Genomic DNA, 13,892 nt, shown 5'->3' on the forward strand with positions numbered 1-13,892 from the left:
TCAACAAATTATGTATAAGTGCATAAGCTTACATAAATATATCTTAAATAATTTCTTTAAAACTAAGCAAAATGCAAATTTAAGAAAAGTGAGGTCAAGGTCACAGGAAAGTTCAAGGTCAAACATTTTTGATGCATTTGAATAGTTCTCATAAATACATATCAGCATATTAAGTTTGATAAAGATATTTTAAATGGTTTATTTAAAACAGGGCTAAAAACCAATTTAAAATAAATGAAGTTAAGGTCAAAGGATAGGTCAAGGTCAAAAATTGTTGATGCAGTTGAAAAGCTCTCATCAGTATGTATCAGCATATGAAGTTTGATAACACTGTCCTGAATGGTTTCTTTAAAACTGAGCTAAACACTAATTTGAAAAAAGTGAGGTCAATGTCAAAGGAAAGGTCAAGGTCAAAAAATGTTGATGCAGTTGAATAGCTCTCATCAGTATGTATCAGCATATGAAGTTTGATAACACTGTCCTGAATGGTTTCTTTAAAACTGAGCTAAACACTAATTTGAAAAAAGGTGAGGTCAAGGTCAAAGGAAAGGTCATGGTAAAAAAATGTTGATGCAGTTGAATAGCTCTCATCAGTATGTAGCATCTGACGTTTGATAAAAATAACTTGAATCATCATTTGTTGATGCAGTTGCATAGCTCTCATCAATATCTATCAGCATATGAAGTTTGATAAAAATCTCTGAAACTGAGCTTTGAACTGAGAAAACGCAAAGCGCGACAGAAGGACAGACGGAAGAATGGAAGGATGGAAGGACGGAAGACGGACATGACAAACACATTCTTGGCAGGGCATAAAAATTCATGATAAACGTGGTTAATTTTTTACTTTTGAATCATTAGCTCCCCTTAGTTATGCAGCAATGTACCCTTATCGCCTGCACATGGGGTTTATATCTTTCAGTTGATTCGATACGCAAGAGATCCTCTACTAATGAACAATTTCTAAAACGAGATAAGTTTTTGACAAATAAGTTGATGAAACAAGAATATCAACAGTACCGTTTAAAGTGATCATTTCGTAAGTTCTGTGGTCGATACAATGACCTTGTCAACAAATACAATCTATCATTAAGTCAAATGCTGAATGACAATTTTCATACTAATTGTTAGTCCATTATTTACACACTGTTTCGTCGACGGATTTTTCCGTTAAGTATTTCCCAATCATGACAAGGAGTGACCAGTCGGTAGGGGATTCGAACTCCTCCATGGCACTTGATCCCACCCCCTGATGATTTAGAGGTCCGTGTTTGCTCTGCTCCCGAATTGTATTGTTTAAATGGACTTTTGAGCTTGAATACTGCTCTTTATCTCCATTTATTCCATAAATTAACCATACTTTATTTAATATAAACAAATCAGTAAATAGACATACATACAACCCCCGAAACAAAAGGGAAATTTTATTGATGCAAAAGGACTTCCTTTCAACGTTATTGGATTAAAGATTTTGTATCATTCATCTTATGATCTGCCCTAGAAATGCCCTAATTTGTGTGAATTATCTTACTTATTTGATCGTTTATATCCACTTTAATTTTCATTCGTTCTGGCATTTCAATTCCACTGTCTTGTAATACACTTGTCAGTATTTCTGCAAGAGCACCATTGTTGATTGCCTTCGTCATGTTCGATTCTGGACAAAACTTAATGATCAAGGCTAACAAAATAAGAAGAAAAGGTAGTTTAGAATAGTTTAATCTTTGAAACGTTATTCATCATTTAAGGACATACGCAACGTACCTTACCTACTGATAATTTTTCAAGATATTCCTAATTTAAAGTAATACTGTCATCAGATGTTCGTATACAAAAAATCAGCCTGCATTACCAGAGGTTTTGAAAAGATATCAATTGATGAAAATTCTTGTATAATTCAAAGAAAAATATACAAAAATTACTAAACATATATTCTAGATGTTTTGTTTATCCAAACTTGTTTCAGAAGAAGTGTACAACAGCATATATAGAAATTAAAATGTAGCACACAGTTCCTTTAAGTATTGGAACTCTTCAACTCCAGGGAAAAAGACAATAAAGTTCAAACTACGTTGCGTATGTCCTTAAAATCGTATCTCCTTCGTCTGACCCCAAGACAATTATCTGAGAACAGACCTAACTAAATTGATTTTTCATATCTTGGGTTTTATTTAATGTATTTACTAAAAACTTTTGTATTTCGTATAACATTTAATTTCAAACAAATGATGAAAATTTTATTTCGCTATCATAGTATTTTAAAAGTAATATTGGTTTGAAATCTTGACTGAAGTTTGTTCTCCATCTTCACAGATGTTCTTGGAGCCTTGTTTTAAGAAAGCTAAATTAATATTTGCGAGCAACACATCTTGTTCTTATTCATATGACATTTTTAAGGCATTGCTCCGTACGATTCAAAACAAATTCATCATAGTTTCCAGGATATATGCATCAAAATGTATTCATATTAATTTGAAAAATGTTATTGTTTTTCACTAAAGACTAATGACTTTTTCTCATGATTTTAGTTGACAGAAAGTGGTGCCTTAAAGTGTCATCAAAAATGTTTTAAATGAAGAAAAAAACAACATTGAAATGAATCAATTTTTTTCCGTTCCTATCAGTGGAATTTTTTTCATCTGGGTAAACGTCGTACTTGGGGAATTTGATATTTGTGAAATATGCTTTCTGTTGAATGAAGCAAGATATTTGTTCTAATTCATACTTTCATTTATTTCCTTCTTTTCAAAACAGGACAGAATATATATATATATATATATATATATATATATATATATATATATATATATATATATATATATATATATATATATATATATATATATATATATATATATATATATATATAATTTTATGAATATTGCTGCGATCGGTTAGTCGATTTGATAAAGGGAAAATCCTTTCTTGAGACAAAAAAAACAGGCTTTTACCAAAATAATGAGAAAACATTAAATTATTTTTGTTCACGTTGTCAAAAATATATAAAACTGATAAAAATATTTACTAGCTACATTGTCCTGATTGTCGACAAACAACTTCAATATGAAATGCCAATTTTGCAAAATTTCTTCATTTAAATTTTAAAAAATTATACATTTTTTTACTTACTATGACCTGATTGTTGCGTTTCTTTATTCTGTGCTAGCTTTGTATGAAGGATCAGACCAATTCTCATAAGTTGCACTTTTGATGCTAGGAGTTCAGTCTCGTCCGACCACAAGAAAGTTCTCAGAAGAGAAAGAAGAATACCATCTTCTGATAATAAACCAGAATAACTTATGCAAGATTTTGTCCTCAAAACAACATGTGTTGTACTTTTTTCCTGCTTAATGCATTGAATTTCACATTGTCCTGATTTTTCGAATTCCAAATTTATTTTTCTCTTTTTGCCATACATGTTTTCGGCAAGCAAGGATTCGAACGGCGTAAAGGCCATAACTGTTGGACGAATTATACTCCCCTTTATAATGATCCAAATGTCTTCATTCACTGCAACAAAACAATATTACATTGACTTTCTGACAACAGAGTACTACCTGTTTTAATCTTCTGAAAACTTATATACTTCAATCTTTCACAACATGATCACAGATAAACCTAAAGGAAAATTAAGCATTGTAAGCTTTACCAAAGTAATGATACCTTCTGTAGTGAGGTCATAATACAACAAATTATGGAACAATTCTGTCAAAACAATATCGATATCGCAAGTGCATTCAGAAAAAGTCCATGTCAGATGTGTACACAAATGAAACTTTCCCACTGCAGATCCTGGAGTGGATTCCTTTGAAACTATAAGAAGAGAGAAAAGGCATGAATATGCACCTTCCAAACTTTTTAAAAACTGTATGTATACCTATATACATGTGTAATTTATGCTAGATCTTATTACATATTAATATTATATTCTTCATAGATTTATTTTTTATTGTAAAGTGTTCTAGTTTTGAAATGCCAATTTCCTTATTCCAATACATCAGTGTAGAAACAGCTGGAATAGATACCATAAAAATAGAAAAAATAATTCTTATATATTTCCTTTTAAGAAACATACAACAGTTTGAAATACAAGAAGGAGTTTGCTATTTTATCTTACCTAAATTTATTTGGTTAATATTTTATGTTTCAAATATCTTTACATTTTACTTACCATAATCAAGAAAGTACTCTTTTGGATCATATAAATATCCAAAAACTTCCAGTGTATCGACTTTCTGATCTTCTAAAATTTTGTTTATTTTTTCGTCTTCGAACACACATCGAAACACCCTTTGAATATTTTCTTCCAAAGACTGCTCGTTTCTAAACGTAAATGTTATAACAAGACTTCCCTGTCGAATTTCTTGAATAGATGTGTCGTTGTCTTTTAAAGCAGGCCTCTGATTAGTCTCCTCTATATTCAATTGACTTGCTCTTTCTGTCACAGCTTGGAAATCTGGATCGTCTGAGTGTAGAACAGCTGAAACTTGGACTGAAATACAAAAGGTGCAAAATAATAATTCATTTTAGTAAAACTACTTTTAGCAAACAATATTATACAATTATTGCTGGTTTTTGAGGTCAATACGATGATTTAGACTATTGTACTATTGTATTGTGAATATTGTACTTAGAAGGTGGCTAAATCATTGAATTGACAGAAAAAACAGCAAGAATTGTTTTATTATAGGATTCAATGATTAAATGACACACATGATTTTGAAAAAGGGGACTTTAAAAGGGAAAAAAATGACAACTTACCTGAAAACAAATCTCTGGCTAGCCCCCCCCCCCCCCAAAAAAAAAAAAAGAATTCTCCCAAATCAAAATTTTATTTAGTTGGATGTGAAGATCCATAAACGAGGGGAAGGGGGGATTTCATTGAAATTTTTTATCCTTAAAATTCAAATTAAAACTTTACATTCTCAAATGGTAGGAAGAGGGGCAGGCCTCTTACAACCCCACGCCTCACCCAAGAATCTATGTGTCTTAATGTTATGTTCATATGAGTGGAAGTCAGGTGCAAGTGAAATAACTTTCCAAAACTATTTGCATCAATTTGGAATTTCCTATCTATTTTTGGTCCAATGTAGAATAAATAATTCCTTATATTGACCTGGAAGGTCACGTGCAGGTCAATATAACGTAGTATTTTTCTAACATTGTTGGATTTCAGCCAATCAGAGAGATGGGAATTATCCAATCATATAATAAATTTAATTATTTCATTTAAATACTAATATATTTATTTCATATCAATTTTTGATATTTTTGATTTATTTTTGATGATATAAAACATGAGAACTATTTGTTCAAATATTTTGCAGAGGATCAATACAATGCTACACATGTAGTGTGAATTACACTTTTTTTTTTAAATATACTTACCTCTTCCTGTAGATCTGTATTGTATTTGACCACGCCGATTGTCATGGATTTCATATATGATAATTTTATTAGTTTTCCCTCCTTGTATTACATTGACACAGCCATTGAATGAGGAATCAATATTCATCTCAATAGAGTTCTTCTTTCCAAATTGCAGAGCATCAACATGTGGATCTTTTAAAGTAAGCAAATATGTATACAAGGTCTTTTTAATCCAACAAACTCTGTTTCTTTATACAATATATAAATGTATAAATTATTAAAACTTTCATTGGAGAAAGAGGGGGTGGACAATTTAGATATAATTTACCATATGGTATACCTACGTGCCATACTGTTATACTGATTTTCAATCAGCACAGGATATATGCCAACAACCAACAACTGTATATTCTTTGAGAGAGGAAGAGAGAGAGAGACTGTTAGTCCACAAGGATCTCTACAACCCAGTAGCGAAGAACTTCGGTACTAGCTTGAAAATACTGATATATATTTAATTGCTGTGGTAAAATTTAGGAATTTATTTAAAAATTAAAAATTACTAGTATCTCCCTCATGGAATGCTCTGATCCTTCGACGCATTTGGCTCCAGTCTTTGGCACCCCTTTTTTCAGCTCTTCAAAGTTTTTTATTTTATTTATTTTTTTAAATTTGTTTTTTAATTTAGATATTTCGGATTTCCAACATTTAGGAATGAGCATTACTGAAGAGACATAATTCGTCGAAATCTGCATCTGTTGCATCAAAATTGGTACCGTATATGATTTACATGAATATGATTTGTATTTAGTAATATTATGAATATGGAGAGTGAGAATGCTATGAAATAAATTTAATCAGATTCAAAAACGAAGTCTTTTTCAGATAAATCTGATGAGGAAATAGTTCACGCAAGCCAATATGTAGATCATGAAAAGATTTTATTATTCTTTGAATCAAAAAGATCTCGTACGAAATATGCTATCTAAAATACGGAAACTATGTGCAGTTTGGTCGTTCGTATACCTTTTCGTAAAGTGCTTCTGATTGAAATAAAATTCGTGTAAAGCATGAAAAAATGTCTATTCATATTCTGAAGTACTGTGCAGTAGTGAAAAATTCATTACCAAAGGAATTAGTGTGTATTGTGAATCAAAAATTTAAAAAAATGTAATAGAAATTCCTTAAAATTCATTTTGTGAATGTTAATTATAAATCTAAAATTTAAAACGTGTAATAGGAATTTCATTCAATTCATTGTGTCGGTAATGTTTACCTGTTACATTCATTAATTTGAATTTTTAAAAAAAAAATGCTTCCGTTTGACAAATGTATCATTTTTCTTTGGTTTTCATTATACCTGGCTCTATCTAATATGTTGAAAATAAATATCCAATGAATTAAATAATGGACAGATTTCAAAACTTTTCCTTATTTGATTGTTTTTACCCTTACAGGGAGCAACCCGCATGGCGCAGTGGTTAGAGCGTTTGCTCCAGAGTCGCGGAGTAAGTTAAAAAGTGAAAAAGGTGAAGGTAACGAATTCGAATCCCTTTGCGGGACGTAGAGGCCGGACCTTTGGATGAGAACGTATAAACCGAGGTCTCGAGTCGCAGTTCGTGCTGGCACGATAAAGATCCCTCACTACTCAGTGATTTTGAGTGCATAGTATAGGTCTAAATTTGTAACCCTCCACCGTCAAGTGGTGGCGTCTCGAAAGGAACATTAAATAAACAAACAAATAAACCCTTACAGGGACTTTCTGCTATATAACATCCTGAAATAACGGATTTCATAACATGTTTTAAGTACAGTTTTAAAAAAAAAATCAAATTACCTTTATTGGTTGCCAAGCCGATTTCCCTACAGAAATCCATACCAAAGTCTTTGAGTTCACGTCGACTACTCATTCTGAACCCTATATCCTTCAGTGTTTTCATAGCTATGTTGCTGTCATTGTCAGATATTGTCTCATCTTCATTATCTTTTTTGCCATATCCTCCAGATTCTTTGGATATCATCTGCTATTCCTCTGTGCTCATCTGGAATTTCCTCGATCGAAGTCCAACCCAAAACTGGTGAGCCGATTAAGGAATCAAAGACTCCCGAACGGAGGATATCATACAGAACAGGGAAGTTGAGTTTGCTTATTCGATTCTGTTTTTCCAAAGCATATTTTGACCTTTCAGAGAGGGTGTCCAAAGGAACTCCCTCCCTGAGATCCTCATATCGTCTGAATTTTAATTTCAAAATATTTCGGAACAAATTGGTACATGGTTCCTTTAGACATTTTCGAAGGATTTCAAAGTTATCTGATCCTCCGTCAGACTCTTCAGTACTCATAATTTCTTTCTAGTTCCCATTCCGTAAAGAATTAATCTTTAGATTTTTGGCTGACTCCTGTCTCACGTTTTCCATATTCTCTAGAACTGTGTGTTTTTTAAAAACAAACAAACAAACATAAATAAAACAAATGCTTGTAAAATGGAATTCTTTACAGGATATATAAAATTAAGATTATTATCATGCTTTTATTCCAAAAAAAGAAAGAACATAATGCAAAAAAAAAAAGATCAGAAGAATATACGTGCGAGAGGGCATACGGTTAATCCATTGTTTCAAAGGCCCAAGTATCAGAGTCTGATTTTTAATGTTCAATGTTTATATACCATGGTATAAACTAGAGGTAATTCAGGTTTTGCCATAATGCAAGTTTGAAAAGTATTTTGTCAACATTCAATAAAATGATTTTTTTAATATCTTTTATATCTTTGTTTGAATGGCATAATGAAAAGTCAAATCATCGACAACTTATGATAAAAATCAAAATTTAGGAGACTTCATAATATCAACTTAATGTTCATAATATTTACTTAATATAACACTAGAAAATCAAACATAATTTTTAACATTTCAATACACAGTCATATTTTGATAATCTGTCCAACATCACAATCATATAAACGATGTATAGTTTATTAAAGAATTGCAGTTAATATCTATACATCGTGCCCTAGATAAATATTGAAGGAAAACAATGTACAAGTGAAGTTTTAATGCCGTTTATAGTTATTCATTCAGGGATGAATATGAAGAAAAACATTTTACATACACAAAAGCGATAAGTTGCACGCGTGGCGAAGTTGTAAGACCGTTTGCTCTAGAGTCACAGAGTAAGGAGTTGATCCTTACGTCGAGGATTCGAATCCCTCTTCCCTCTGCGGGACGTAGAAACCGGTCCTACTGATGAGACCGTATAAACCAAGGCCCCTTGTCGCAGTAGGTGCTGGCACGAAAAAGATCCCTCACTGCTCAAAGGCCCTAAGAGTCGAATACAGGTCTAAATTTGCACCCTTCCACCGGCAAGTGGTGGCATCTCAATATGAGTGAAAAATTTTCGAAGGGACATTAAACAAACAAACAAACAAAAGCGATTATCCTGTAAGGATTTTACCCCTGATGCATCAGCGTGTATGGAACACAACCCGGGGTAAATTCCCGAACACTATTGATTGAACCTGGATAACTAAAGAAATGCATGTCTTTAAATAATAAACATTTATGAGCCTTCCTTATGAACAAGGTATTTAAATTGATGTTTCTCGGATTACTGATCGTTATCTTAATCATAGAAAAACGAAATCGAAGTGAAGACTGTAACATAATTATCATTTAGTTACAAGCCAATTTTTAGCTAAAAGACTGCAAGCTTACCAAAGAAAACTAGTTCAAGTGAAAAGTAGTTTTAGATAGAGCTTATTGAATATAATGACTGAAATATTGTTTTCCTCTTACTTTGACGAAGCACAGCATTGAAATTAACCCAGAATCCCATCTCTGATGTTTTATTGGTCCATGTTTGATATGCTCCCAATTGGTTTTGAGCCAATGGATATTTGAGCTTGATTCTAGCATTTACCAATTTCAACATTTAAACTCTTTGTGGCCAGGTGTTAGAGGGAGTTCTCATTTTCCTCGTCATTCGACCAATTAATATTTTTCGCTTAATTTGTCAACGTTTTTAACAATACATAAGTTAAAACACTAGATATCACTGAATGATCATCGAGCGATTGAAGTGTTGTGTAAAAAGGAACACTGAATGTCTGTTGCTCAGACCGGTATCTATATAATTGTTGTTTGAATAAAATACTGATTTATGCAAATCAAGTTTATACCATATGTAGAGGTAGATGGTCTTTTACAAAATATCACATTTTTTCAGTACTGAATCACGCGGGGAAACTATTCTAATTCGAAATTTTATTACATCTATACAAGGTAAATAGTAGTAAATAGTCACCCTCTTAGAATTGAAAATGACATTTTTTTTTAAAAGGGACAATTCATAGCATATTTGTGTACACTACCAGACAGTTATTGAATTAATCACATATTATTTTCATTATATCGTTACCTAAGTTATGCATAACACCTTAGCAACGAAGGTCCATATTATGAAAGAATGACTATATAGGTGGCGATCTTCCTCACAAGAATTTTTTGACAAAAGTTATCTATAGTTATGTTTCATATTCAATGACTTCCTACTCACATTTCTTTTTATACTTGAAGGAAACAAATTTATTTAAATTCACCGTTTAAATGATTTTAAAAAAGTTTCTGTATTGGAATTGTTAGCGTGTATGAAAGCTGATGTATAAATCAAGGATTTACATTTTTCAAATAAATTGATCGTTAAATGTTGTAATCAACAGTCTCGTGTGAAGTCATCTTTTCGCAAGTTTTACGGTCGATACAATGACCTTGTCAGCACATACAACCTATCATTGAGTCAAATGCTGACTGACGTTTTTCATACTAATTGTTGGGCCATTATTTATACACTGAACTGTCTACGGATTTCTCCGTTATTACCCGATCATGACAAGGAGCACACGGCGGGTGTGATCGGTCGGCTGGGGATGCTCACTCCTCCATTCCACCTGATCCCACCTCTACATTTTGAGGTCCGTGTTTGCTCTGCTTCAAATTTGTATCGTTTCATTGGACTTTCGAGATTGAATACTGTTCATTAATTCATATTTCACTTTAAAGAAAAAATGCCCCCTTCATATTGATTACACATTTTCCAAAAACGCACGAGGACGGGTCACGGTAGCCTAGTGGTAGGGCGTTCGCTTCGTGATCGGGAGGCCCGGGTTCGATTCTCGTTCGCTGCGCCGCGTGAAGACCTAAGATGTAAACATAGGTAGTGACTATTCCTTGCCAAGCGCCTGGCATTAGAAGTAAAAGACACGGGTCTTTCGGATGAGACCTTAAAAACCAAGGTCCTGTGTCACGGTAGGCGTGGCACGATAAACAACCCTCACTGTTCAATGGCCCTGAGTGCCGAGTATAGATCTAAATTTGAAGCCCTTCACCGGAATGGGTGACCTCTCTATATGAGTGAAAAATTCTCGAATGCTACGTTAAACGATACACAATCAATCATTCAAACCAAAAACGATGTAAGTTATTGACAAACAAGTTAATAAAACAAGATTATCAACAGTCAAGTTTAAAGTTATCATATCGCAAGTTCTATGGTCGATACAATGACCCTGTCAGCAAATACAATCTATCATAAAGTCAAATGCTGATGAACGTTTTTCATACAAATTGTTAGCAATTATTTACACATTGAATTGTCTACGGATTTTCCTTAAGAGCACATGGCAGATGTGACAGGTTGACAGGGGATGCTCACCCCTCCATGGCACCTGATCCCACCTCTATTGTTTTAGAGGCCCGTTTTTGCTCTGCTCCTGATTTGTAGCTTGAATACTGTTCGTTATCTCCACATATTTAATTTTAGAACCCATTAAGGTTATCTAAAGAATAGATTAGATTTCACAGTAAAAAAAAATCAAGAAGCAAAAAATATATTCCTTTTCGTAATGAGAAACAGTGCATCACAGGTGAAGGAAACATTTTTTAAAAATATTTTAGGACAAAGTTTATCAATAGAGTCACAGGCTCTAATAAAATGGTTGATGCCCCTCGGATTCTCCTTTGGACTACATGTATCAAGAATGTATCGCATAAAACGTAGCAGATAACCAAATCTTTACTTAAAGATTGTGAGCTTTCAACCGGAGATTCTTTGCGGACCTCATGTGTTTCATTACGAATTGTCTTACTAAAAATGCAAACCTGTGATATTTTGAAAAGAAATACTTGTTTTATAGCAACTTTACTAGACATAGAAAAATACTAAAATGGTGAAAAATCGACTTGTAAAGCTTCTGACATTGTCTATACGGAATTGAATGTACTCTCTGTAGATGGTTTTGGGAAATAAAGGGATCACTCCGTAAGAGGATGTCAGTTTTGGGGTAAATAATAGGGTCGTCATGAAACATCGTAATTAACATTTCAATTCGTCTGATCACTCTTTACAGAATTTGAAAAAAATATATATATCAATCAACTATAGTTCCACTTTCAGTACTCCATTCTGTAGACAAGAAGATTACTTGATGAAAAAACTATCTACGGCATTTCCGTATGGTTGCAACGACCACATAAATATTGAAGGGAATCATTCAAATTGAATGTGATAGGACTTTTTATCATTTTGAATTAACGTATTAGCTAAACATGGATACTGTCTGTAAGAGTAAAAGAGTAAGGGCAATATATGTAATGATCTTTTATGTCGTAGTTTTTAAAGCTGCAGATATTTTGATACGGCCCACTAATAATAACATTGCAGAGATTGAAATCAGATACTTTGATTGCCCGTCCATAATACATTAATGGGTGGTGACAAATCTAAATTTGTCAGTTTATCTTTTGTGCAATATTTAAGAGAAGGAAAAAACACGAATCAAATTAAAGCATTTCTGTCTTCAACATCTGCAACAGATATAGAGAATATGACAATAGAATACATGTATCTTTATTCTTTAACTTTAAATGTAAGTGAAATTATTGTACATGTAAATAGCTTTGAAGAAATACTATAATAAGAAATATTAGACAGGTTACTAATATTATGCTTTATTCAGGACGATTTTGCTTGATGAACACAAACCTCTGTGTGTGTGTGTGAGTGTGTGTGTGTGTGAGGGTGTGGGTGGATGGGTGTCGGAGGGTGTGTGTGTGTGTTTGTACGTGTGTGATAGAGAGAGAGTCTGTGGGTGTGGGGGTATATGTGGTAGACAGAGAGAGAAAGAGAGAGCGAGATAATAAAGTGAAAATGATTCATACTCTCTCTCTCTCTCTCTCTCTCTCTCTCTCTCTCTGATCGTTAAACTTAAATTCCTTTATTGCTCTTGGTTTATATTTTAATATTTATGAGACGATAAAATCTACTTTATCAATGCGTATTGATAATGACAATAACTCAGGATAACAACAGTTGTCCTATACAAATAGTCCCCGAGCAAAATGGTGGGTATATTCGATCGTTTTCGGTTCATGTATATTGAGGCTGTATGTCTTAAAACAGTTCTTGTTACAGAACAGAAAGTTTATACTTACTAAGGTTAAGTGTCCAGTATACAATTACCTCCAAATAGAAAAGGAAAAACTTCATTAATATCACAAATATTATATGACCATAATGTGCAGGAAGTTCAATTTGTCTTGAAACATGTGAAGCGATAATTTTTTCCTATTTTAAAAAATAAGGTATATATATATATATATATATAGGTACAAGTGTCCTCAATATGTTATAAAAGGTCGATCACGAACACTTAATTATAAACTATGAATTGTACCCGCAGTAGTACACAGTAGCGAAATGTTCTTGCATTTAACTTTGAAATGCTCCCAAAGCTCAAAAGGAGGAAAAACGTCTGAGGGGTAAAGGGATATTGATACTGAATTGTTGAAAACTTCAAATACAATAGCTTAGAAAGTAACCGGTCAACTTCCTTGTTCGAATCAGATTCTTTGAACATTTTTTTTTGCTTGAAGCAACAACTTACTTTTTTATAGGCGATGAAAAATATGCATCGGATAGCAATCTTCATCAACCATCATCAACAATAAGTCAATTTATAAGTAAAAGTTGTCATTTTATGATTATCAGAAAGAAATACAGTAATCACTAACATCTTAGTTTCATCATAATCATACATCAAATACTAGTGGTTGAGTCTCTCATCAGAAAAGTACAAAAATGGAAAGAGGAAGGGGATTAAAGAGTGCGACTAGAAATGTACATGTTTCAAGACAGTTTATAAATTGGAAATAAATACAAATGTAAATTTACTCAAGAGCACTATATGTTAATTTTAGTCCTTGGGCCCTTTACACACATGGAGCTCGATGAGAGACTTCATTTATGATATCTACAACTTGTGCGATCTTGCGATCGCTGAAAGCCCCAAAATTTCAGTCTCTGTGTACATGTAGGTGTTATTGGGAGATCCTTCAGCTCTTGTTATGCGATGAAACACTGGGAATATTGCCATATTTCATGTCCTCCTGTCGAAATTTTTAAAGATATAGGCGACCATGAAGCAAATTGAAAGATTTCTCAGAGTTTGCGATTATTTGTAGCTTTCTGC

General features: G+C 32.9%; 1 protein-coding gene across 1 annotated transcript in view; it reads right to left on the minus strand.

Annotated features, from left to right (window-relative positions):
- Positions 1-7,710, minus strand: part of LOC133204636 (helicase with zinc finger domain 2-like) — a 118,335-nt gene extending 110,625 nt beyond the window's left edge. The window contains exons 1-6 of the mRNA XM_061340389.1: positions 7,205-7,710; positions 5,389-5,562; positions 4,172-4,492; positions 3,664-3,813; positions 3,130-3,510; positions 1,532-1,681 (exon numbers count right to left, since the gene is read on the minus strand). Coding sequence (XP_061196373.1) covers positions 1,532-1,681; positions 3,130-3,510; positions 3,664-3,813; positions 4,172-4,492; positions 5,389-5,562; positions 7,205-7,388 — 1,360 coding nt within the window. The 5' untranslated portion in view covers positions 7,389-7,710. The remainder of the gene's footprint in view (positions 1-1,531; positions 1,682-3,129; positions 3,511-3,663; positions 3,814-4,171; positions 4,493-5,388; positions 5,563-7,204) is intronic.
- Positions 7,711-13,892: the final 6,182 nt, after the last annotated feature.

Source organism: Saccostrea echinata, unplaced genomic scaffold (assembly GCF_033153115.1).
Source record: "Saccostrea echinata isolate AGI-Se365-2 ecotype Australia unplaced genomic scaffold, CSIRO_AGI_Sech_v1 ptg000054l, whole genome shotgun sequence".
Taxonomy (NCBI): Eukaryota; Metazoa; Mollusca; class Bivalvia; order Ostreida; family Ostreidae; genus Saccostrea; species Saccostrea echinata.